Raw genomic sequence first — 25,903 nt, 5'->3', positions numbered from 1 at the left:
TATCCCACCTCAGGCGGAAGGGGATGAGGGGAATAATAGCAAAGAAGACTGTGTATGATTGGGATGAGGACTTAAGGTGGAGACTGCATAGGAAGCCCAGGACCCAAATTAGGCCTCCAAGCCTACCTCTATTTTAGAATAAGCATCCTAGCATGCAATGAACAGGTTTTTGGTGGGTTTTTTTAAAAAAATTCGGGGTCACTTGAGTAGTTTAAATGGTGGCAAAACCCTAGATTTTCTTGTAGGTGCTTAATAAATATTTATTATCAATAATGTATGTTAGAGCTTACTAATGACTGGTAGTGTGTGTGTGTGAGTAAGTGCCTGTAAGGATGTGTGAGGAAAAAGTAAAATCCAAAAAGAATTTGTGCTTAAAACATAGCCTTCCCTCAGCCTAGAGAAAACAATGGCGGAGCATAATTTAAATAATAAGGAGCGAGAGTGAGCAAAGTACCTCATGATATTTTTTCACCAATATCCCTGCTGTGATGTGTGAGGAAAAAGTAAAACCCAAAGAGAGTTTGTATTTAAAACATACCCTTCCCTCAGCCTAGAGAAAACAATGGCGGAGTACAAATTAAATAATAAGGAGCGAGAGCAAGCAAAGTACCTCATGATATTTCTTCACCAATTTCCCCGCTGTACACGTGCAGGATTTCCAGTTCAGAGAGCCGCAGCCACAATTTCCTCCACAGCGTTGGACCAGAAGGCAGCGCGGGAAGAAAACAACGTTGGTCTGCCTCAGCTCTTCCCTTATGTTGACCGAGTAGTTCCTTGGAGTGCAACTATAACGTTTCACGTCATCGTTCAACCTGTCCAAATCGACTGGAATGGAAAAAGAGAGAGTGGGGAGAGGTCAAACATGGAGACAAAGATTACTCAAGGAGACCCCTATGATGCCGATGAGGATGGACAAATCTGTTTATTTCTCACCCGGGTCACTTCTTAGAGCTGAGCTGAAATTCTCAGAAGACATTTTTATTCTGTGATTTTCATTTTTTTCTCAGCCTACCCCCAACTCCTAGAAAAAGGCCATTTTGTAGAATTTTCGTGGAATGATGCTAGAATTGGGGCATTTGGAGAATACACAATGGTGGTCAGTTTGTCAACACAGTGGTTGCTCTTTCCACTTGCAATGGCAGTAATGACAAGAATAACCATCTTAGGGGAAAAAGAAAGAAGCTAAAGGTCAGCCCTAATCTTGAGAAACAACGGCGTGGAGAATTTTGAGAGGCTGTTTCCATATTTCTCTAGTTTTTACCCACAATTCCATTCTATTTCACGATTAATCTGCATGGTTGTTTTTGTTTTGTTTTAAAAACCCTTTCAAAATAGTAAATCAGTACATAATTGAAAATGTATTTATTTAAAGGAGTACTTCCCCTCCAATATGTTTTAGATCTTTCATGATTTCTCTCAAAATGCACAAATTTACATATTTAAATGCATATTTCTCTCCCTCCCTCCCTCTCTCTTAAAATAGTATTGGGTTTATGTTGTTTAAAAAGTCTGTTTTGATATGTTGAAACTACTGAAAACTATGTTGCAACTTTCACAGTAGTGGAATATCCAACTTAAGCTCCAAGCTGCACATGAACTTGAGAGGTGTGGATCTGGCCAATTTTTTATAGGAATTTGCAAAGACTGAAGCCCTGAAGCATCCCTAGTTGCTGGGTAGGCTTTTAAGGCTAATAATAATAATAATAATAATAATAATAATAATAATAATAATAATAATAATATATTTATTTATTACCCACCTCTCCCTCTGGATTGAGGTGGGGAACAACATCAACTATAAAAGTACTATAAAATATATAAAACTGATGAAAAACATATAAAACTAGTACATTATTAAAATAACAACCAGACATTTTAAATTTCGACTTGGTAGGCCTGCCCAGATAGCAATGAATGGAATAACCAATAGAAAAGATTGAAGTCAATCACCAACCAGCCCTTTCTGTGGCAAATATGTTTCCTGGGGGCGTAATGGCATTGCGTTACTGTTTCCTGCAGTACAGATGGAAAGGGTGGGATACACAGAAAGAAAAACTAAAGAGGTTCCTCCATGGAAACTGAAACCACAACAGTCTCAAGGATCTTACGAATTGGGCATGGACTCCCTTTGACTCAGAAAACATCTGGGTTTTTGTGACTCTTCTTTGTGAGTACTTGGGAAACCTCAAAGAGGCTTGGAAACCTCAAAGAGGCTTTATTTATTTGTAGCCTGTCCCATAACATTTGATTAATTAATTGAACATATTTACACCATACTTTTCTTCACAAAGAGCCCAACACAATGGTGGTGTTCTAAAGTTCTAGTTCTCTGGGTAGTTTGCAAAAAACAGTACAAAAAGCCACTTGCAAAGAAACTGCCCACAAAAGATGCAGTATTCTGAAAATTTGGGGAGTGATCATGGAATGATAGAATAGAATTGGAATGGGCCTATAAGGCCATCCAGTCCAACCCCCTGCTCAATGCAGGAATCCACCTTAAAGCATCCCTGGCAGATGGTTGTCCAGCTGCCACTTGAAGGCCTCTAGTATGGGAGAGCCGATGACCTCCCTTGGTCATTGGTTCCAAACTTCCTGACTGTTAGAGCAATACAACAATGGAATCAGTTACCTAGGGAGGTTGTGGGCTCTCCCACACTAGAGGCATTCAAGAGGCAGCTGGACAACCACCTGTCAGGGATGCTTTAGGGTGGATTCCTGCATTGAGCAGGGGGTTGGACTCGATGGCCTTATAGGCCCCTTCCAACTCTGCTATTCTATGATTGCATGATTGCCGTACTGCTCTAACAGTCAGGAAGTTTTTCTTGATGTCCAGCTGGAAGCTGGCTTCCTGTAACTTGAGCCCATTATTCCGTGTCCTGCACTCTGGGATGATCGAGAAGAGACCCTGGCCCTCCTCTGTGTGACAACCTTTCAAGTATTTGAGGAATGCTATCATGTCTCCCCTCAAACTTTTCTTCTGCAGGCTAAACATGCCCAGTTCTTTCAGTCTCTCCTCATAGGGCTTTGTTGAGAGACAGCCCTCAGCTGCCACACACAGACAGACATACCAACTCCAGGGAGGAAATTACAGTTCTGAACATCTTCAGAATGGTCATTCCTGTGGGTATATAATAGCATTTGTATTCTTCCCTTGATTCGTCAGGAAACTACAGTTGTCAATAGGGAGACATTTTTCTCCCTCTCTCACTTGGGGTTATCCCATGAATCTGATTGGCAGGAGAGTCAGGAGAGAAAAATATATATTCTTCTTCACACAATGTATAATTATGCTATGGAATTCACTGCCACAAGATGTAGTGATGGTCACCAATTTGGATGACTTTAAAAAGGGGTTAGACAACTCCATTGAGGGGAAGGCTATCCAGGGCTACAGGTCCTGATGGCTCTATGGTACCTCCAACACCAGAGGCAGTATGCCTGTGTACACAGTTGCTGGATAATATGGGTGGGAGGGTGCTGTTACATTCATGTCCTGCTTGTGGGTTTCAAGAAGGCAGCTGGTGGGCCATTGTGTGAACAGAATGGTGGACTAGATGGACCATTGGTCTGATCTAGCAGAGCTCTTAAGTTCTTACAGTTCTGAGTCTGCCTTACTTTATGGTAGCCAAAGTCTCCTTTCCAATGCTGGTTCCCTCCATTCTCAAATGAAGGTAAGATCATTTTGTTGTTGTTTTGGGAGGGGTGGTTGCTTGGCGTTTGCTAACCATTTTCAGGACCGATCCAAACATGAGTGTGGATTTGCCTAAAATTGGTTGCAATATTTTATTTTATTGCATGAGCAAAATGTGTGTTTCACATTTTGAGCGTGTCTGTTTCAAAAACTCACCCAACTTGGGAAAACAGAGCTATTTATGGTTTTCCCCTCATTGAAATATTTCATTTTATTGATAAACTCCCAAGCGTCTTTAAATGCTCATGGACATGCAGCTCATTCCAATGTGTGCTCAATATCTGCGCGCGCGCGCACACACATACACACACACACACGTTCTTTGCATTTCATATGCTTTGGAATTTCCCTACTATAACTACTGAACTGTGCAAGTGATATCAGCACCTTCTATAAGAATATGGTAATGTAAGGCTTATTACTCAAGATCTACCAGACCAATTTTGCAGATTTGTGTTTTAAACTAAAGATTAAGGAGTGTAGACATCCAGAAAATGTAGAAAATTTGAAGAAATTCAAAGCTTGAGCTTTGGGCAGCTTGGGAAGGGAGACGGTTGAAGCAGAGGGGATGTTAATGCATATGCCCCACCCTGTGCATGTAATGTAACATGTGACACATTGGCCCCATTCAGACAACATGCTAAACTATGCTGCTTAACCACAAAATGGTTAATGGAATGCATTTATTTATTTATTACATTTTTATACCGCCCAATAGCCGAAGCTCTCTTGGCGGTTCACAAAAGCTCAATGCATTCCAATAATAATAATAATAATAATAATAATAATAATAATAATAATAATAATAATTTGTTACCTGCCTCTCTCTCTGGATCGAGGCGGGGTGCAACACAAATAAAAACACCATAAAATACATAAAACTAATTCAAATGTTTAAAACCAGTGCATCATTAAAAGCAGCACGCCATTAAAAAAGCATCTTAAAATTCAACTGGGTAGGCCTGCCAGAAGAGATCAGTCTTTATGGCTTTCTTAAATTCTGGAAGACTGTTAAGTTGACGAATCTCTCCCGGCAAGCCATTCCACAAACTGGGAGCGACAGAAGAAAAGGTCCTCGGGGTAATAGTTGTCAGCCTTGTTTTTGTTGGCTGGAGTAAATTCTTCCCAGAGGACCCGAGTGAGGGCGGATTGTACGGGAGAAGGCGATCCTGCAGGTAGCCTGGACCCAAGCCATGTAGGGCTTTAAAGGTGATTGAAAAAGGAAAGGAACCTCTCCTGCAAGCACTGAGTCATTACTGACTCTTGGAGGGACGCCAGCTTTCACTGACGTTTTCTTGGCAGGCCTTATAGCGGGGTGGTTTGCCGTTGCCTTGGCAGCCAGTGAAGGGATTTTAAGACTGGTGTGATGTGGTCACCCCTAGGTGTACCAGTGACCAACCTGGCTGCCATATTTTGAACTAGTTAAAGTTTCTGGACTAGGCACAAAGGCAGCCAATGTAGAGCACATTGCAGAAGTTGAGCCTCGAAGTTACCAGCACGTGCACTACCGTCTTTAGGTCTTCCAACTCTAGGAAGGGGCGCAGTTGGTGTATCAGCCGAAGCTGATAGTAGGCCCTCCTGGCTGTCACATCTATCTGGGCTGTCATTTGGAGTGATGGACCTAGAAGCACCCCCAAGCTGCAAACGCAGTCTTTCAGGGGGAGTGTAACCCCATCCAGAACTGGTTGACACACCGCTCGTCTGGATTCAGCTTCAGTTTGTTTTTATTCATCCAGCCCATTACAGCCTCTAAGCATTCATTCAGAGGAGACACACTTTTGTGGTTAAGCAGCATGGTTTAGTGTGTTGTCTGAACAAGGCCTGTGTGTGTGTGTGTGTGTGTGTGTAAGCAAATGTAATAATGCTTACTCCTGTGAGATCTTAGAGTGCTGGGCCAATGAAAGGCAGGCACAGAATGCTGGGAGAGGGGCTGGAGAAAAGTCAGGTGGTGATAGAGTAGGAAGGGAAGCTGAGCAGGAAGAACTGAAAGGACACCAGGGGGAGAAGAGAGAGAAAAATATATACTGCATGTTTTCGATCTCAATCTTCAAGTAATTGTAAATGATCTTCTTTAAAAGATTTTTTTGTTTTGTTTTCACCCTTGCCAGTTTATTTGGAGTACATTTATTTTAAATGTGTAAAGTTGCTCTCATCACAAGGGAAACATATTTTTATCCAATCGTTCTCAGTCTACTATCCCCTGTAGTGATACGGGATTTGCACTAGTTAAGTTCAGAATACAGCACCCTCAGGATCTCAGCTTTCATTAAAAAAAAAAAACCAATAAAACAACCCAACAATGCTTAGTTTTTAAATCTCAAGGCTCCAATATAGACTTAAAGGTTTAAAGGCAATTCCTGATGAAGTCTCGGAAGCTGGGAGTATGGGAGGAAGCTAAGGTTATTTTTAGTGGTCTGGGGTGAAGTTAGAAATGATATAGCCTATGTAAGGTTAGTTTAAAAGGAAGGGGGGAATGCTACATCTCATGATAAAGACTTGTCCTGTTTTCCCAAGAGTGCCAGTATTTGTACAAAGAAGTATGTATTGCTTGCGATCTAACCACAAAATCAATGGGAGTTACTAGCACACTCAAGCAACGAAAGCAAAGTCACCCTAGTGTACGTAGGGAAGAGTGAGGAGAATAGAAAACCATCGATTACTTTGTCTTAACGGATGGATTTTTGTGCTTTGTTGTCATTCTTTAAATCTACTGCCTCTGAAGCCTGACTGTTCAAGCTAATGCCATTTATAAGGAAGAAGAGGGTTTCCCCCAAAGTGTCTCCCCTCCCACCAAGCCAGCTCAAAACCACACACACATAAACATTAAAATGGCTCCATTAAAAGTAAGTGAATAAGGGAGCAGTCCTATGTCCCCTAGACAACATTGGGTGGCGGACGACATAGGATTTTTCAGTTTCCTTGCTCCAAGCTCATAGGTGGTGCTCTCCACCCCTCCCCCTCACAGCTGTGGTGACTACCTCTCCACACTCAGTGAAAAGGATGTGTTCCCAGTGGCAGGGAGGGGAGGAGACCATGCAAGTTGGTTTAGACAGCTTCCTAAGAGCCACATCCACTCCTCCCTCCCACTGTAAAGGCCCAGCTAGACAGTCACAATTGGCTGAAAAAAACAGGGCAGACAGAGCACAGAGGAGAGGATCCACTCTGTGCTGCCGCTGCCCTGCATTGAAAAGTTGCACGTCCCCAATGTTGGGGAGTTATGAATATCCAGGATGGTGCCCTAAATTACAGTATTTTTTTGTTTTAACATGCACTCTGTTCCCCAGAGAGCTTCGGCTATTGGGCGGTATAGCAATGCAATAAATAAATACATACAGGAAAGGTGCATGTGTGCACATGCAAGCAAACAGGAAGCCGAGATGCCGTTCCTCCAGCACAAAGATCATTTCTTAAAGAGAATGATCAAGAGGGCCGGGCTTTACAGTGGAATTGTAACTGTCCACATGGAACGGGGACTCTGGCTCATACAAACTGGCATGCCAATTACCTCGAAGGAGGAAGGGTCAAATAGTCTAAGCGGGATGAAATTACTGCTGTCATAAAGGGGGTGCATCTGAGCTGAAATCAATGGAATCGAGCCAATGATGAATCTGGCTTCGTAGAATTCCCCTGTCATTTTTTTTTTAAAAAAAGAAAGCATTTATGCTGCAAGAGCTGACTCATTGCATGCCAAGCAGCAGCTTAAGCTACAGTGACAGGGCGAATGTGTCTGGGTGTCCGTGTCCCTTTTGCTAATACGAGCTGGTTGACGTGCAGCACAGGCCTGCTGCACAAGCAGTCCCATCGTTCTCCAAACACACTCACAAAGAGGTAATTTCTGGACAGATCTCTCACTGGTTTGAAGGGCAAAAGGGTTCCTGATTCTGGAGAACCATGGGCCCACTGCCACTTTCTCTCCCCGCCTTCACACCAGTGGCAGCACCAGATTCCCCCCCCCCCCAAGGAGTCAGGGCACAGAAGGGCAAAGTATATTTCTAGGCGGGCAGTCTGTATCCCACACGTTAAGATGTCTGAAAGAAAAATAATGGTGTATCTCACTCTAAAACTGCCACTGTAACCATATATTCTGAAATAAGTCATATATTGATAAATTTTGGGGTGTTTTTTTTGAAATATAGCATGTATTAGCCAAATTCAAATTACTGTAAGGAAAAAGGCATTCAAAAAAGGTACAGTCACTACACAAGCATTTCCTTGAAGTACAGATTAAACAGACAGAACACTTTCTTTTAGAAAACAGTTACTTTTGAACTAGTGCACAACTTTGCCTGCACATGGCAGGAAAACCCAACTAATATCTATTTATCCCAGAAGAGTTGGGTTTTCTGAGGTTTTATTTTTAGCGCTAGAATGTGAAAATAGAGCGGGAGATGCACAGGAGGCTGAAGACATCGGAATGACCCACGAACATCCGTGAGCGGCCAGTAACGAGCAGGCTATAAAACATTCGTTTAAAGAAGCTCCTGCTTAAGTGATCTGCATGAGCTAGCTATGCACCTATGAATGTGCCCCAGAGCCCTTTGCAGTGCACGCAAGAGCCTCAGCAGATAGGTTATTATGGAACGGGTTTCCTGAAGGCACAACATTTGAAAACAACTGCCTTAGAGTGGCGATTTCCACATACACAAAAGGGTCTTTTTGGAACACAGGATGCATATTTGCCATGAGCGAGCACATGTGACATCTGTATTCCACATTCAAAGTATCATGGCTCACTGGCAGATGGCCCAGAACCCTTCAAGGTTGAGTACGAGGAGAATTACAGATATTTATTGGCGTCTCCTTGCAAACCCTGGAGACATGAGATTCCTCTGTTCAGTATTTTTTTTAAAGTGTTGAAAAATCATTTGTATTAATGATAAATGGATGACATTTTGTTAAGGATACGGGGAATTCACATGAAACCTTCACACTTTCGTGTGCATTGTTGGCCATTTTCACCACCTACACTAGAAGAAGGCCAAGGTGTGACATCCCTGCTCTTTGACCTTCTTTGCTCAAGTCCCTTTTTAAAAAACACACCACCCAATGGTGCCAGAAATTCTTGTTTAACTTGTAAACCTCCCATAGCGGCCCAATGTTATTTCAAGAATGTCCCACCTGATTAATCTATCCTCAGCAGCTGTTGCATAGTCTTTTGTTAAGTTTTGCATACCATGGCATAACATAATGTACGCAACAGAAGCATGGTCATTAGGGCTAGCTGAATCCCTGTGTAAGCAATCTAAATCAAGTTTGGTACATTTAAATTTTACTGATTTCATTGAATTGGAATTTCTCTGGTCTGCATGCATCTCTTTGATTACTATGGGCTAGTTCACACTGGCACATGCTATCTTTTGATTTCTTGTTAATTCCACAATGGTGATTTGCACCTGGATGTATAAACTGACCTCACTGAAAAAGCATTGCATTTGAGGTGATCGGAAAGTTCAGTCTGTGATATTTAACTTATAATGGCCCATTCACCTATGTATGTTCTTCACAACATGATTATAACGTCTCATAACTTTCTTGTGTGAACCCACTCTGTGTTCTTTACAGACCCGTTCCCATTGAGACTAGACCTGGGCTGTTTCTACACCTGCCCTTTTTCCTGGAATCATCCCGGGATCATCCCTGTGCATGCAAATGACACACAGGAGATCCCGGGAGCAGGCAGAGACGATCCCTCCATTTTCCTGGGACAATCCTTAGGTGTAAAAAGGGCCCTGTACAGCATAAGGTGCACTGGCCAATTGCAGTCCTCTTCCTCTCCACTTTTGCCTCCCTGTACAAGTTCCAAGTACCTACTGTTTGTAGCTCTTTGTGAGAACATGAAAAGCAACAGTGGACAAAGGAGAGAGCTTCCATCACTACAACTCCATTGTGCTTCCTCTCCCTGGATTCAGTACCTCTGTGGTCTCATTTAGGAAACTGTGGTTTACAGGGATTATACAGAGTTCCCCAGATTACATAGATTGTGGGAACAATCTATGTAATCCATCACACATAATTTCCCCCCTGCTTTGCCTCTGCATTTTTTACCTCCGATGCATAAGCGTGTCAAGCTTATGGTCCCTTTCACCTGAATATGCTGCTCTTTCACACGTTTGCTCTTCCACTCCACTCCACCCCTCACCTTCTCTTTCTCTCTCCAGTGCATTAGTTGTTCCTTCCCCTACCCTTTTTTTAAACAAGACATATACAAGCAGGTCCTGTCAGATGAGTACTTCAACTAGGCTGCCTTTCTGCCTGGCAAAAATGGAACAACCCTTTAGTCTGGCTCTTTGGGGGCATCAAGGGAGTACAATCCTGTCTTTGTGGAGATTTGGGCATTGTATGATTTAAAAAAATGCTTTCGAGCCTGGGATGCAATGTTTAGGTTTTATATTGAGGCTTGGAGTCGGCTGCTGGGAGAGATCACTTTTCCCTGCCAGGACCTAATGCAATCCATTCAAGCCAACAGTAAGGTTTATCCTGGGATCATCCTGGGGTCATCCCTGCCTGCTCCCCGGGATCACCTGTGTGTCATTTATATGAACAGGGATGACCCCGGGACGATCCCGGGATAAACCTTAGGTCTAGCTAAGGCCCAAGACTCCCGTCACAGCACACACAACACAACAAAGGAAAACGTGAGAGTACAGCACTACATGGAGGCTTAAGGGCACATTAAATGAGCTTAGGGAAAATAATCCAGACTGTAGGTGTTCTAGGAAAAGACGGAAAAGGCTAGGGAAGAGGCAGGGTGTCATTAGGACAGGCACGGCATCATGTCAGTACCATGCTGAAGATCCGCACACCAGGCATGGCAAGAGTGCACTCAATTGCTGGTGTGATGGAGCCCTGTGTCTTGAAAAATTGGAACTGGCCCCTGTCAAAAGTCCAGCATCAATTGTTGCTTTGTTCTTGCCAGATTTCAATTACAGATGACATTTACTATTAGAGGTTGATGGATTGAATAAAAAGAATTGGGCTGGGTGCAGGGTTGAGTGGAGTGGAACTCACTGAACTGGATGATCCCGGGGGCCAGAAGGCAAGTTTTGCCAATCCCCACCCTGCAACCCCCTACACCCTACTCCAGAATGTTGTTGAACAGTATCTAAGGTGGTGCTGGGGACTGCACAGGGAAGAAGGGATCGTCAAACATGGCTAGCCCATCCCTCTTCGTCCAGGGAGAGGCTTCACTGGATCCCAGTTCCCTCCAATAACAGAAGGAATCCTTCCATTCATGAAGTTCAACTCAGGATCCCTCCCATTGTGTATACGCAATGAATGTTACTGGCAGACACATTAAAAGAAGTCCTTCATATGAAGGAAATTCTTTTAGTTGGAAAAGATGAAGACAGAGATCCCAAAATACTCATTTTTGTCCTGTGTTAAAATAAATTTGGCACCCTCTTAATTTCGATGTGAAATTCTGTTTTACTCTCTGGAGGAATTGGAATACATCTGCATTCTTTGCAGCTAGGAAGACTGATTAGTACTTAGAAACAATGGTATTGTTTTGTATCTGGCCAAGAGGGCAGGGCTCCTGCAGCTTTAACTGTTGTGATGAAGAGAGGAATTCACCAGGTGCTACATGCATACAAATAGCACCTGCTGAAATTCCCTTTTCAAAACAATTGTTAAAGATGCAGGAGCCCTGTCCTCCTTTCCTTATTGTCTAGGGTGACCATATGAAAAGGAGGACAGGGCTCCTGTATCTTTAACAATTGTTTTGAAAAGGGAATTTCAGCAGGTGTCATTTGTATATATGGAGAACCTGGCGAAATTTCCTCTTCATCACAACAGTTAAAGCTCCAGGTGCCCTGCCCTCTTTTAAATCAGTAAAGCTGCAGTAAAGCTTCTGCAGCTTTAACTGTTGTGATGAAGAGGAAATTTCACCAGATGTGACATGCATACAAGTGACACCTGCTGAAATTCCCTTTTCTATGCAACTGTTAAAGATACAGGAGCCCTCTCCTCCGTTTCATATGGTCACCCTATTATTGTCAACCTAAGGAAAGAAGTGATTACTAGTTTAAACTCATGGGATGGTGAAGTTTTCAAAGTGTTCCAGTAATGGGAGCTGTGCACGTACCCAGGGCTGAGTGCTGAAGAGTCTCTGTCTCGTTCAGTCTGTCTGATTGACGGAAGTGTCAGCCAAGCTCTCCAGCTGCCTTCTCCCTGCCATTATGAATAACTCACCAAAATAAAATCTGGACACCTCTAATCGTTCCTCAAGAGTACAAATGGGTTTTGGCTTTCCCTTTAAAGCCAGTTATTGTATATCAACCATGGAACATCCTAATTATCACTTCCAGCTCCTCCTCCTCATGCCCCCACCCTGCTGCATTATAAGGGCTGGATAATCATTTTTATCGCACTGAGCTTAGAAGAACATCTGTCATCGGCACCTGTCAGAGCAGGTGGTTTTTTTAGGCTGCAAGCATCTCACCAATTTCCATTACGTAGACTGGGTGGCTGAGCATTTTAATTGTAATTGGACTAAGAGAGTGGACTTTGGTATTAGGCACCCGGCTGCTACAAGCGCATTGTTAGGGACACAAAAGAAAATGATTCCCACCTCCACTGTGTGATTTTTTTTCATTTATCTACCACTCAGCAGATAAGCTCTCGGGGCAGATTATATTTTAATACCTAACAAACCAATAAAGTCAATAAAAACACATTGAACATCATGCTAAATTGATATATTTATATCTAGAAATAGATCTATATCTATTTCTCTCTCAAACACATTTCCATACTTTGATTTTCAAATTGGCATAAACCAGAAGAGAATTGGTACTAGATTTGATTCTGTGGCATGGATGAGAAACTTCTGGCCCTCCACCAAGCCCCTCCCCCTCCACCAAGCCCCACCCCTCAAGGGTTAGAGGAATCTCCATTATTATCTCTGATCAGTGATTGGGGTGATGGTGGGGATTTCCGTAGTGTGCCATGCGCCATTCCGCACTTGGGCTTGCATTCCATTAAGTGCTTCCCCTTCCTCACATCCTTCCCAACAGGGGAAAGTGCAGGGCAGTCAGCGCCACCCCAACTGAGGTTCTAAAGTACTCCTCCCCCTTGCTCATTGGCTGCGGTGGCTTCACTGGGTGTGGGCTTTCCCAGGCCAAGGAAAGCCTGCATTCAGGAAAGTTGGACCCCCAGCTCCTCCTCCTGGTGCCTGAGTTAGGGTGTTTCCACCTAGGGATAGCGCAAGTGTCCAACTGTGTCTGTGAGGGCAGCCTCCCCTTCACGTCCAGACCCAGTCAGACGTGCTTGGGTGCGAGTGCGGACTTAAGCCCAAGGGCTTGTGGGCCTCCCAGAAAGTGTGCATTTCTTCCCCCTGCAGTAATGGCAGCTACCATTAATGCAGCAGGGGGAAGGGCCAGAAGCCAGGGCAGGAAGCTGCCGAGTTTGTGGTGGGCGGGTGAGCAAGGGTGAGCAGTGCCTGATTTGGGCCGCCCTTAGTTTCACCTCTCCCCAAGTCCTCTCCCAATGGGGGAAAGTGCAGAGCATGGTGAAGCTGGACTAGGGTGACCATACGAAAAGGAGGACAGGGCTCCTGTATCTTTAGCAGTTATATTGAAAAGGGAATTTCAGCAGGTGTCATTTGTATATATGGGGAACCTGGTGAAATTCCCTCTTCATCACAACAGTTAAAGCTGCAGGTGCCCTGCCCTCTTTTAAATCTGGTCACTCTAATATAGCTCCTGCAGCTTTAACTGCTGTGATGAAGAGGGAATTTCAGCAGGTTCTCCATATATACAAATGACACCTGCTGAAATTCCCTTTTCTATGCAACTGTTAAAGATACAGGCGCCCTGTCCTCCTTTTCATATGGTCAACCTAGCTGGACACCCATGTGAACTGCCACCCAGAAGAACTCCAGTTGGTGCTTTGGCCAAGGACTAAATTATGTTACTCGTTAGGGGGGCACTCTCCCCACTGTTGTTTGTTGCCTCGCCGAGGGCTGGTCCTTGAGATCATCTGGCTCCCCAGCCCCCTTCGATGGTCTACTGAAAAAGGCTAAATACATTTTGGGGGAGGCATGCAAGCCCATAATACATTTTGGAGAAGGCATGCAAGGAGGCATGCGAGCCCCTGCCGAAGGAAGTGAGGCAGGTGGCTACCAGGAGGAGGGCCTTCTCTGCTGTGGCACCCCGGCTATGGAATGAGCTCTCTAAGGAGGTTCGCTTGGCACCTACATTATATGCTTTTAGACGCCAGGTAAAGACCTTTTCATTCTTCCAGTATTTTAACAGTCTATAAATTAATTTTAACTTTGCTGTTTTAAATTTGAATTTTAAATTTGTATTTTTGTATTGCTGCTGTTTTTATGTTGTTTTTGCTTTTATATTGTATTTTATATTATGGTTTTATACTATGGTTTTGTTTTGAATTGTCTTAAATTTGTAAACCGCCCAGAGAGCTTCAGCTATTGGGCAGTATAGAAATGCAATAAAAAATAAATAAATAAGAAGAAACATGCAAAGACCACAAGACAAAACTTCCCAAATGTCCTGCAAGCTAAGGGAAAAAAGAAAGAAAAATAAACCAGAGCGCAGTCGTTATGTGCTGAAGATGCATATGTGAACCGGGATCGAGAAAGAAACCTCAACGTGCCGCAATTTTCATAGTTTTCTTAGTCAAAATTAAGAGTGAGCGTCAATTCTTGGTTAATGGAACTGTGCTGCCACCTGACAGCTTTCCCGTTTCTGTCCATTCCACCCAATGGATTCTTTATTCTGTTTTTTTTTGTTTTTTTTAAAGGGGGCATTATTTTGCTACTGTTATTTACAATCAGCTAATTTTACCATGAATGTTAATTTTTTTTTTCTCTCAAAGCTGCTGCAATACTACAACACAGTACAGTGCTAACAATAGGGTGGCCATATTTGGGAAACCCAAAAAGAGGACACCTAGTCAGGGAAGCAGCTTTCTGAGTCCTGCAGAAAGTACGTTATTCCCCCGCCACCTTAAAGAACCCGATTGGAGTGGAGGAGGGGAAAGGATTTCATTCTGCACCACCACCATCCACTCCAATTGGGGCCTTTTCTATAATGTCCACGAATGACCCACTTTCCCCTTTAAGACCTCACTTGGAGCTCGGGGTGGGGGAATGATGTGCCTCAAGAAAGCATGTCATTCCCTCCTGCCATGCTAATAGCAGCCTTAAAGGGGAAGGTGTGTCATTCCAGGACATTATTGAAAATTATAGAAAATCCCCCCTGACACCATGGAAAGAACAAAAACCAGGACAAATCCGGGGAAATCCTGACAGTTGGTCACCCTAGCTAACAAGGGCTACATGCCATTAAACCTCTGCGAAACACACTAAAGTACAGTAAAAAATGCTGTTTAAAAATGCTTCAGTTTCTGTAACTGTTTGGCAGGTTTACACAATGCAAGAAAGAGGTTAATGTAATAATTCTCCAGACATCTTGAGAAGCTCTGAGCAGTTTGCTGAGGTTGTTCTCTTGTCAAAAGTACTCTCTGTCGAGCTGAATTTCCAAATTGTGACCGAACTCTACATACACATTTAAACTGCCATACCTTCTTCTCAGGAAACACTAGTGTTTGGCAGGGCAGGAAGGAGGATTAAGGCTGGTATCAAAGAGAGGTATGGTTGAGCACCTACCGAGAACTCACAGCCCAGCAGGAGTCCACAGAGGAGAGCCCCCTGGAGTTGCACCTTCTCTTCAGCATTGCAAATGTGTACCACTTCGGTCCCGAACCCCAGCAATGAGCTGGAATAGATTAGGCCACCTTGGTCTGACGGTGGACCACTGCCCCTGCCTGCCCAGCTGTGGGACTTATTTGACCCTTCCTCTCATGTTGGCAAGCCTCCCCTCCTCCAGCAGAGACACCGTAGTTTGCAACAGTATCATAGAATCATAGAATAGTAGAGTTGGAAGGGGCCTATAAGGCCATCAAACCCAACCTCCTGCTCAGTGCAGGAATCCACCCTAAAGCATCCCTGACAGATGGTGGACTTACAGCAGGCCAGAGCTGTCAACATCCTTCAAGATGGTGGTTCTCCTAGAGGATGTGTGGCTCGCCGGTGCAAGTGGACAGGTTGGGTAAGTCCCATGGCCAGGCAGGAGGCAGTGTCTCTCTGGGTTTGGGGGTCAGCCTTGTGCTCGGGAAACTGCAACAGTTAACCAGCTTTGGATTTGGAACTGAATCTAAAGTAGGCCGGGTGGTTCTGAGTTATCCCGAGCCAAACTGGGGGCAATTTGGAAGTTCTGAATCAGCCTCTGAGGTGAATCGGGGGACTGTGCTCCCTGGCTCCCCACCTATCAAGAAAGCAAGTGGTAGAAATGATGAGAAAGGGGAGGGTGAGCAACAGCAGCAGGTGACAATGGCACTGAGAAGATAGGGTTACTGAGGGAGGGGACCACTGAGGGTCTTTTCCAAGGGCCCTAAAAAACTGAAGCTGGCATTGGCTAGCAGTGCCAAAGACAGAACCTCCCTTACCAAATCACACTTTCCAGGATACTTTTGGGGAAAGACATGTCAGCTGTAGAGTTACAAAATCCAATGTTTGCAGGAAAGTGATACCCTTAATTCCACACATCGTCCCTTTGTGTGTTAGCACTTAATCAATTTATAAAGTGTATATATATATATATATATATATATATATATATATATATTACCAGGGACAGCCCAAGACGTTTTGCCACCTGAAGGGCAAGATGGGATCTGCCACCATTCTGTGGAGAGAAGTCAACTGGACTGTGGCAGCTGAATCTTACATCAACACTAGCAAAGGGATAGCATCCTCCAATGAACCTGAGGGCAGCAGGCTTGCTTAGGGAATGCAGGGCAGGCTGCTCAGCAAACCTAGCACTGTTCACCCACAGAGGAGAACAGCCAGGGGTCTCAGGAGGAGGATGGAGGTGGCTGCTGCTGCATCTGCTGCCTGAAGTGTCCACCTCACTCTTTGTAATGGTAGGGCCGGCCCTGGTTTTTTAAAATGAAGGAGGGTGTTCTACCATATTAACTTTTGTAAATCGCCCAGAGAGCTTCGGCTATGGGGCGGCATATAAATTTAATAAATAATAATTACAAATATTTTTCATGGCTACCCTGAATGGGTTTTAGAACACATATTATCACACATTATTACATAAAAAATTAAAATGAGTCGAACTCTGTACAGCAATTACTCCTATAATAGTAATAATAACAATAAAAACAACAGCTCCACTGCTGGGTTCCATTCTTCTTAGCTCCATTGTTCAATCTCCTCTTTCTCTTTAATATGACTGAACAGTAACACAACTTACAGTAACTTTCAACAGTAAGACCATTGAAAAGTAACACAATATTAGAATCAAATCCCCCCACCACCAAAAAATCAGAAGGTTTCTTCCTACCTTTTGACTTCCTTTCATAGAAGCTTCTGCCTCGAGGTGGGCCAGTTTCTGTGTACAAATTTTCGAGATCTTCCTTCCACGTATCTGGATTAAAGTGCTTGAACAGTTCCTCGACAGTGTCAAATCCGGCGATGGTTTGATCCAGAGCTTCCGCAGTTAGAGTAGGGTCAGTCACTGATGGAGAGTGATAGGAAACGCCCTAAGAGTGACATACAGTGCAGGGTACTTTGAAAAACACAGGTAGAAAATGACAAAACATTTCAAAGAAGCTTTTTCCAGAGATGATTCATGGGCTGAATTCATGCAAAGCTGGTGTTGGGCATTTTTAAAAGCAATGGCTGTGTTTCCAGCTTATATGTGTGTGTGTGTGTGTGTGTGTGTGTGTCTGTGTGTGTGTGTGTGTGTGTAGTATATACACCCACTTTATTTATTAATTTATTGCTCACTTGTTCATACCACTCCATAGCCAAAGTTCTTGAGCAGTTCATAAAAGCACACACACACACGTTCATGACTAACCTATTTAGATATTCATTATTTATATAGTGCCAGCAACGTAATGGCACATGGCACTTTACAAAATAAAAAAGGATCAGTCCCTGTTCCAAGGGTCTTACAATGTAACATTCAACAAAGGGGAGTCAACAGAGGAAGGGGAAGAAAATGGAGGCAGGGCTGAACAGGGGCCGAATATGTGGTTATTTCAGTTATATGTACCTAGATTTAGTCAGAGTAGGTTAGGGGGATTAGAGGGTCATGGAAAATAGGTAAAATTTTAAGGTGGGTTTGAAAGAAGTTAGACAGGAGGTTTCATGGAAGTGCTCTGTGTGACAGTTCCAGGCATAAAAGTCATAGTCTTTTGAGGGACTAGGAGAAGTTCAGATAGCTGAGAGTGGTCCACCTGGAGAAGTGATTGATTTTTGCAGCAAGCTAGAGGTGAGAGGACTGAGGCGAGACCATGGAAAACCCAAGACGAGAAGTTGAGTGAGTGAAGACCAACGGGGAGTGAAATCCAATGGTGGGACACCAAGCAGTTCTGTTCAGACTTGCCTTTCTTTGATATAAAATTTGAAAAGACTGAATTTCAGAATTCCATAACCAAGCAGAAAAAGGAAGCTTAGGACTCTTGGCAGCAATGGGAAGTCAAGAGAACAATCACAGACCCTAATAACCAGCTGGCAGATTCAGTGGAAAAGTTACTCAATACAGGGCAGCCTAACAAACGTGAGCTTCTTCTGCAAAGAGGGTATAAGCAGTGTTAGCAGAAAAGCTTTCGGAAAGTCCACCGTGGCTTGAGCGTCGTATCCAAAAAAGAAGACAAAGAGGGACTGTTTTAATGGGACAAGGTTGAGACCTCTGGAGACTCACAACCTCACTGTTTTCATTCCACAACGTTCATTAGATTGTCACTTGGTAGGAATGACTGGCAGCTCTTTTCTAACGAGTGCCAAGCTGGTAGTAATGTTTTTATCCTCCAGAGAGATAACAACGAATTCAAATATATATATATATATGCATGCAAACTGGTTCAGCAAAGTTTATAAGTCTTCCAAGGCTACACAGATGTACAAATGAGCTCTTATGTGGTGGGGGAAGCCATAAAAGATACCATTGCCGTGCATTCAGTAGTAGAACAGGGCAAGGGCAGACATGTTTGTGGGGCAAATGCACAGTGCAAGATTGCTGATGTCACCTATCATTTGCTGGGGATGAGGTTCAGGGCCCAGGGTCTGAGCTGCGTAAATGTGGCAGGAATCTGTGGTGATAGTTAGGAATCGCATGCAACTCACTTTTGGGAATAGGCAGGCAAGTAGCATAATTCCCCCCCTCCCCTCAGTCAGCACCCATGGAAAATGTTTATGTTGCACCTAGACATATGGGACAGTATCCACCTGTGTCATTCTATTAATGCAAGTGACTTTGCACTAGTGGAAACTGCGTTCGACGCATGAGAAATATTGTGCAAGCAGTGTTGCACATGCGGTTGTACATGATGCTTGTGCAACCCATGGTGCAACCCTGCTCACACAACCACTCATGCAAACATAATGGTCAACCACTTGCACAACAGAAAGTTCAGCAGAGCTCTGTTAGTGCCATTTGAGTTTGTGGAATGACGCTGTTAGATACTGTACAGGGCTGGCCGAAGACATTTTGATGCCTGACTCAATGAACAAGATGACACCCCCTCCCATCCCATGTAAAGAAGCTGATTGGATGGCAGTTGTATGTTTGTTCAACCATGGTGATGACTTAGCATCCTCCACCACACAGCAGACTAGCTTACGGGCGCATGGCAGGCTGAATGACATACAGCCCTAGAACCATAGAATAGTAGAGTTGGAAGGCCATTGAGTCCAACTCCCGATTTTCCAACACTTTGCTCCTGCCTCCCAGCATTTGCAATCTGAAGCAAACCACCTCACTCTCCCTAACAGAAGGGCTGGCCGTGCCCAGGCATGTCATTCAATGTGGGCCTACCCTTCAAGAATGCAGCTAGTGCAGAATGCAGTAGCTTAAGTGTTAATGGCCATGTCTGTAAGTGACCATATCATACCAGTCTTTAAAGACTGGTACTGATGGCCTATTAGTCACTGGACTCAATTCAAGGTGGTATTATGAACATATAAAGACCTGAATGGCTCAGAACTATGAACACCTGAAGGAACACCTTTTCCCAAATAATGTTGTCTTGGCTTTGAGGTCAGCTATGGAGACCCTTTTATTTATTTATTTAGAATATTTATATACCGCTCCCCACTGAAAAATTTCGGAGCGCTGTACAAGATGAAATGAAAATAAAAACAGAATAAAACAGTTAAAACAAAATTTAAAAAGAAGCAAAACAACAACAAGACAGTAATCCAAGGCTGCATGTTAAAGAAAGGCTTCTTGGAATAAAGATGTTTTCAGGAGGCGCCGAAAGGAGTACAAGGGCGCCTGCCTCACCAACAGAGGCAGGGAATTCCACAGGAGGGGCGCCACCACGCTGAAGGCTCTTCCCCTGGTGGATTCCAATCAGAGGATGGATCTAGGTGGAACCACCAGGAGCAGGCCCTCGGATGACCTCAGTGACCGGGCAGGTTGGTAAGGGAGAAGGCGCTCTCTCAGGTATCCTGGTCCCAAGTTGTTTGGGGCTTTGTACACAAGTACAAGAACCTTAAACCTGGCCCGGTAGCGAATAGGCAGCCAGTGCAAATTTATTTATTTATTTATTTGCAATATTTACCTTGCCATTATATCACAAATTCTCCTTGTTGCGGATTTGAAATGAACTCCAAGCTCTTTTGCAATTTCTTTTTCAGATAAAGCAGCAGCACATTACTTACCAAGACGGGGCTTGTGACCGATTCCCAGTTGGTTTCAGACGCAGCAGGCTGGAGAACTTCCTGAGGATCAAACAGAAAAGGGGGAAGAAAAACAAAACAAGGATATTACAGCCACGACACTATCGTACAGATATTTTTCTGTTTTGTTTTTCGGAAAGCATGAACTATACAGCCAGTGGGGATTTTTAATCCAAAACACACGGCCTTGCTCCATTCTTGAGGGTTGTTTACTGATCGTCATTCTTTACATGTGTTCATGTGAATGAAAACGGTACTTCAGTGAAAGGTACTTCAGTGAAAGGTATTCAGGACAATGGATTGGATCCAGATTTAGTCAGAGTAGACCCGTTGAAAGTAAGTTAGTCATGGCTAACTTAAATCTCATTGATTTCAATAGGTCTACTTGAGTGTAATTTGAACACAGACAAAGCCCCCACTTTTCTTCCTCTAAAGAAAACTTGTGCTCAGGAGAAACAACTGAGTGCATTTCAGGGTGAAATTGTCAAAGCAAGAAGGCCTGTATTCACGACCCTTGTTTCCTCTCAGGAAACCATCCAGACCAGAAAAAGCATCATCATAGTTGGTAACATGACCAGGTGATCTGTGCGTCTATTCAGTCTGCTGGCCAGGTGCTATCAATGGGCAAAAGCCCCTTTTCTCCCTTCTTAGGTTTCTTTGACTTTAACCAGACTTGGACTAGACAACCCATCTGGGAAGGTTTAAAGTCTACTGAGGCAAGGTATTAATGCCAGGTCTTGTTTGTTTTTTGATGGAAGGGAATATTCCTGAGAGGAGTATTTTCAGTTCTCCAGTTACGATTCATTCCCTGGTTAAGTTTCATTTCTCCATTTAAGTTTTATTTCTTCAAAGTAGAAAGAGTACTTTCTGTTTTGGGGGAAGAGGGTACAAAAAAGTGAGAGAGCCAGCCAGGAGAGAGCCAGGGAAGACTAGACCATAAGGAAGGAGCAGAAAGATGCAGCTTGAAGAAGTGTAGGTGCAACTTAGGGTAAAAGGACTTGCATTTTTGCAACTTTTATTTTCTTTTAATGCCTTTGTACCACTCAGTTCTATTGACTAAATACCTTTATTGTAATTTTGTTGTTTAATAGTACACTGTTATGTTGAGCCACAAACATCTGGAGTGTCACTCACCCCACATCAACATCCTAAACTCCACATTACTGGAAAGGGAAGGTAAAAAGAAGTAGGGTGGGACTCTTAAGGAGGCAGATATCCTTAAGGAGTTGCTTAGAGGGTCCAGGTCAGAGAAGGGCCCTGACACCATCAATAGAGGGAACCTACAAACAGACAACTGTTATCTGCCAGCTCGCCAAAACAGAGGACTGTTCTTTGTAAAATAGGACATCTTTCCATTCAAGGCACAACAGTTAAACCTATTTCTTTTTGTCACTGATCTTCTATTCTAGTCTTTCTTCTGGGTGCTGAAAATGCTTACATGAGATTATGGATGGCCAAACAACTGATGTTCAAGATCACCAGAATTCTCCAAACATTGACTTGCTGCTCGCCTCATGCCTGATTCCTGTTCACATTTGCGATTGCAGCTCATTATGCATGAACAAGAAAATTGCACACATGGAGCAGCAAAGGAATATAAAATTTGTGCAACATCCCCTGTTCGATTTGCACAAATTTCCTACATTTCCTCCATAGAAGAAAGTAGAGTCTAGAAAGGAATAGTTGCGTGAATTATGAAATTGCTTACATTTACAAAATTTGCACAAATTGAACACAAGCACAGTCTTGGCAATTTATAATCATTTTTGATGGACGTATGCTCATGACTGCATTTCACCAACTTATATGCCATATCTATATCTATATCTATCTATCTATCTATCTATCTATCTATCTATCTATCTATCAACAAAGTTATTGTTTATTACGGATGTGCTCCGCTTCTAATCGGACTGGCGAATTAGAAACGGAGTGGGGGGCTTCGCCTGCCCTTAAGGCGGAGGCGAAGAGGATTGGGGGGCCAGCGGAGCGTGGCGAAGAGGATCGAGGTGAAGGCAGATCCTTCGCCTCGATCCGGAGCTCCGCCGGAAAGGTAAGTGGGGTTTACTGGGCCCTGCCGCTGTCGCTGTCGCCCATGCGGCGACGGCAGCAAGACCCGGTAAACCCCCCGCCCTCCTCTCCCTTACCTGCCTCCGTCGGCGGAGCGTCGATTATTTTTGATTACTGCATTTGAAGTTGCAAACAGGGCATGTTCACATGAAATCCTTCTACCTCCCTACATGACACACCCACCAAATGATCTCCTATTCAGGCACAAAGAAGGCTGAGACCTGTATAGCTTTAACAATGAAATGCTGTCACATTACCTCAGAACATTTTGAAGAAGGGTTTCTTGCCTCCTTTGGAGTATGTGAGGAAGCCTTTTCAGCTTGAGGAGGAGGTCATTGCATTTCCGGCACATATAAAGCACTGCTGGCTTCACCTTGGCATGTCTGCTCCCCCTTGGCTTATGAACTGTGTACTCCTTGTTTGAGTGAATGTGGCTTGTCTTTGGAGTCTTTAGTGGTCCCAAAACGTAGAACAGCCCTTTTCCTGATAAGGGTCTATGTTTTACCTTCCATGGTATTGGAAGGGCAGTTCACTTCTGAGGAACCTCCAGTTCAACTAAGATTAAGGCCTTAGCTAGACCTACCTGTTATCCCGCGACGGAGGAGGGAAGATCTCGTGTTGTGTTTAACGCAAGATCCCTCCTCTGTTTACATGTGACGCACAACGACCTCAGAAGGAGAGGTGTTGCACCCGCCATTTTTTATTTATGAAAGGGCCAGCAGCACACGAATGCTCGTGCACAAAAGGTAAGTACTTTTTAAAATTTAAATTACTTTCCTTGCTCTCCCCACCCTACCCCCAATGGGCGCAGCACTCCTGAGGAGCACTGCGCCCTGTGCGCAGAGCTGGGTCAACCCACGCCACCCGGCCACATGTTTTGCGGTCTCAGGCTCAGCCCGGGACCACGGAAAAAACAGGGCCAAAGGGGAGGGCGATATCCCGGGGCAAGGGAGGGATCATCCCTCCCTGATACCAGGATCCCCTGTGAGTCATGTGGGTGCACAGGGACGATCCCAGGGATCACCCCGGGATAAAGCCCCATCTAGCTATGGCCTCTGCCTCTGCAACTCCACTTAGATTGAGACAATTTCTCATGTGTCATTTTACTTTAGTTTCTATAAAGGACCAAGGGAGCAATTGCTGCAGCGTCTTAGGGCCTTGCTAGACCTGCTGGGATAAGCCGGCAGGGAGGCAGGGCGACGGCGCATTAACTTTAGCCCTGCAGCTTCGGCCATTTTTTTTTAAGTTTAAAGGGGCCACGTGCGGCCCGAAGACTGCGGACAAGGTAAGTTTTTTTAAAAAAATTAGCCCCCCCACCCGCTGCTGATCCCGCCCCATAGGCCCCTGCCTGCTCGCTCGTCCTCCCCGCATCCGCCATCCCCGATCCCGTCCCTGATCTTTGACCCCCCTCCCTTAGCAGCCCCATCCCTGATCTTCTCCCCCCTCCCTTGGCAGCCCTGTCCCCGATCTTCTCCCCTGCTCCCTTAGCAGCCCCGTCCCCGATCTTCTCCCCTGCTCCCTTAGCAGCCCCATCCCCGATCTTTGCCCCTTCCCTTGCCATTGTCGATGTCCGGCTTCCCCCCCTCTCCTGGGGGGTCCGGACTTCCCCCTGCCCCTCTCCCCCCCTTGGGATCCACCCCAGCTGATGGGCACAGCGCTGAGCACTGTGCGCAGTCTGCGGCTTTTTGCGGCTACTCGTGAGTAAGTGAGTAGCCGCAAAAAGCCACGGAAGTAGCTAGACGTTCCGCAGCCCCGGCCTCAGGCTTTGCGACTTTGCTTATGGTGCGTTAGAGGAGGCCTCAGTGCGGCCTGGGCCCGGATTCCCCTGTGTGTCATCTGGACGCACAGCAGGGAAACCAGGTCTCAAAGCGCGCTAAGGCCTTGTCTAGCAACACCCTTAGTGTTATTTCCCAGATGCTCTGGTGGTTTTCAGGTTGTTTCTGTTTGGATGGCTCTAATACCATGCTCTCAAGATGTTTTGGTTTACAACTCTCAATGCTTGCTAAGTTTTTGAACACTGCTATTAGCACCAAATTGGTAATGGTGGTAAATTACGGTGTACACATGCTCTGAACATGGCTCTTTATGTTCTATTTTTTGTGCTGTTGCTGCTGCTATTGCCATTGCTGTTGTTGCTGCTGGTTTTATTATTGACTGTTATTGTTTTTATTGCTATTTTATTGTGTTTATATTTTTATTGCTTATACTATTTTAACTGTGTTTATGTATTTTATTCCTATAAGCCGCTTTGGGAGAGCTTCTTCCCTGAAAGGCGGCCAAGAAAAGTTTTAAATAAACAACAAATATAAAAACGATGATGATGATGGGCCATGACATGGGCTAAAATAAAAAAAAATCACCTGAAGCTCTTTTCTTCCACCTCGGACTAATATCCCATTTTAAAGGAAATCATACAGTGCCTGGATGGTTTAGATAACACCAGGGCCATTGTATTTTACACTGTGCTTCTGATTATTTTGTGGTATCTTTCATAAATACTGTCTTCTTTTATTATGTTTATGACCTTGAGAGAGACAGCTTAGCTACCTTGCTAGGAAGGCACACAGAATATGGTTAGGGAGACTAGCAGTGCAATGCTATACATGCCTACTCAGAGGAAATTCCCAGTCATTTCAGCGGGAGTAACTCCCAGGGAAGCGTGTACAGGATTTCAACCTAGGTGAGATTAAAGTGGCAAGGACAAGAATCACGAACCACATTTATTTTATTTATTTAATTTCTGTACCACCCAATAGTCAAAGCTGTCTGGGCAGTTCACAAAAATTAAAACCATAAGTTACAGTGTAAAATTTAAAATAAGGAAGCTTAAAAAGACAATGTAAAACCACAAGTACAATATGGTTACTCACTTACCAGGAAGTGCGTCCCACTGAATGCAATAGGACTGATTTCTGACTAGAGGTGCTTATGATTTTACTGTTAAAGTTTTTGTTCAAAGAAGAAAAGTGGGATATACATTTATAGTACAGTCTCCTGCAGAAGTTAGTCCCATTGAGTAAAATGGGGCATACTGCCCAGCATATGTGTATAGGACAGGGGCATCCCAATGTTTTGGACTTCAACTCCCATAATCTAGGGTGACCATATGACTGGATTTGCCCGGGTTTTGGATGACAAATCTGGGAGGGGGAGGGGAAATCCAGATTTTTCCAAAGAGCAGCTCTAATGGGAATTAACAAAAATGCTTATGACTCCGTCGTTTTTAAGCTAAAGACATGAAACTTGGCACGATGGTAGCTCTTAGGAAGGGCTTTAGTCATACCAAATTTGAAACAGATCCGTTCATCCATTGATTTTTTAGGAATTTTTTTAAAATTGAGGTTTTAAAATTATTATTTTTTAAACTGTCATTTTTAAAGATAAAGAGCTGAAAGTTGGCACCATGATAGCTTTTAGGTAGA

General features: G+C 44.0%; 1 protein-coding gene across 1 annotated transcript in view; it reads right to left on the bottom strand.

The window, feature by feature from the left end:
- Positions 1 to 25,903, bottom strand: part of PDGFD (platelet derived growth factor D) — a 196,142-nt gene that overhangs the window by 11,084 nt on the left and 159,155 nt on the right. The window contains exons 4-6 of the mRNA XM_063127106.1: positions 20,394 to 20,453; positions 17,065 to 17,263; positions 611 to 825 (exon numbers count right to left, since the gene is read on the bottom strand). Of these exons, the coding sequence (XP_062983176.1) occupies positions 611 to 825; positions 17,065 to 17,263; positions 20,394 to 20,453 (474 nt within the window). The remainder of the gene's footprint in view (positions 1 to 610; positions 826 to 17,064; positions 17,264 to 20,393; positions 20,454 to 25,903) is intronic.

This window comes from Elgaria multicarinata, chromosome 5 (genome assembly GCF_023053635.1).
Source record: "Elgaria multicarinata webbii isolate HBS135686 ecotype San Diego chromosome 5, rElgMul1.1.pri, whole genome shotgun sequence".
NCBI classification, from domain to species: domain Eukaryota; kingdom Metazoa; phylum Chordata; class Lepidosauria; order Squamata; family Anguidae; genus Elgaria; species Elgaria multicarinata.
The sequence above is the reverse complement of the archived record's forward strand: the minus strand, read 5'-3'. Positions and strand labels throughout refer to the sequence as shown.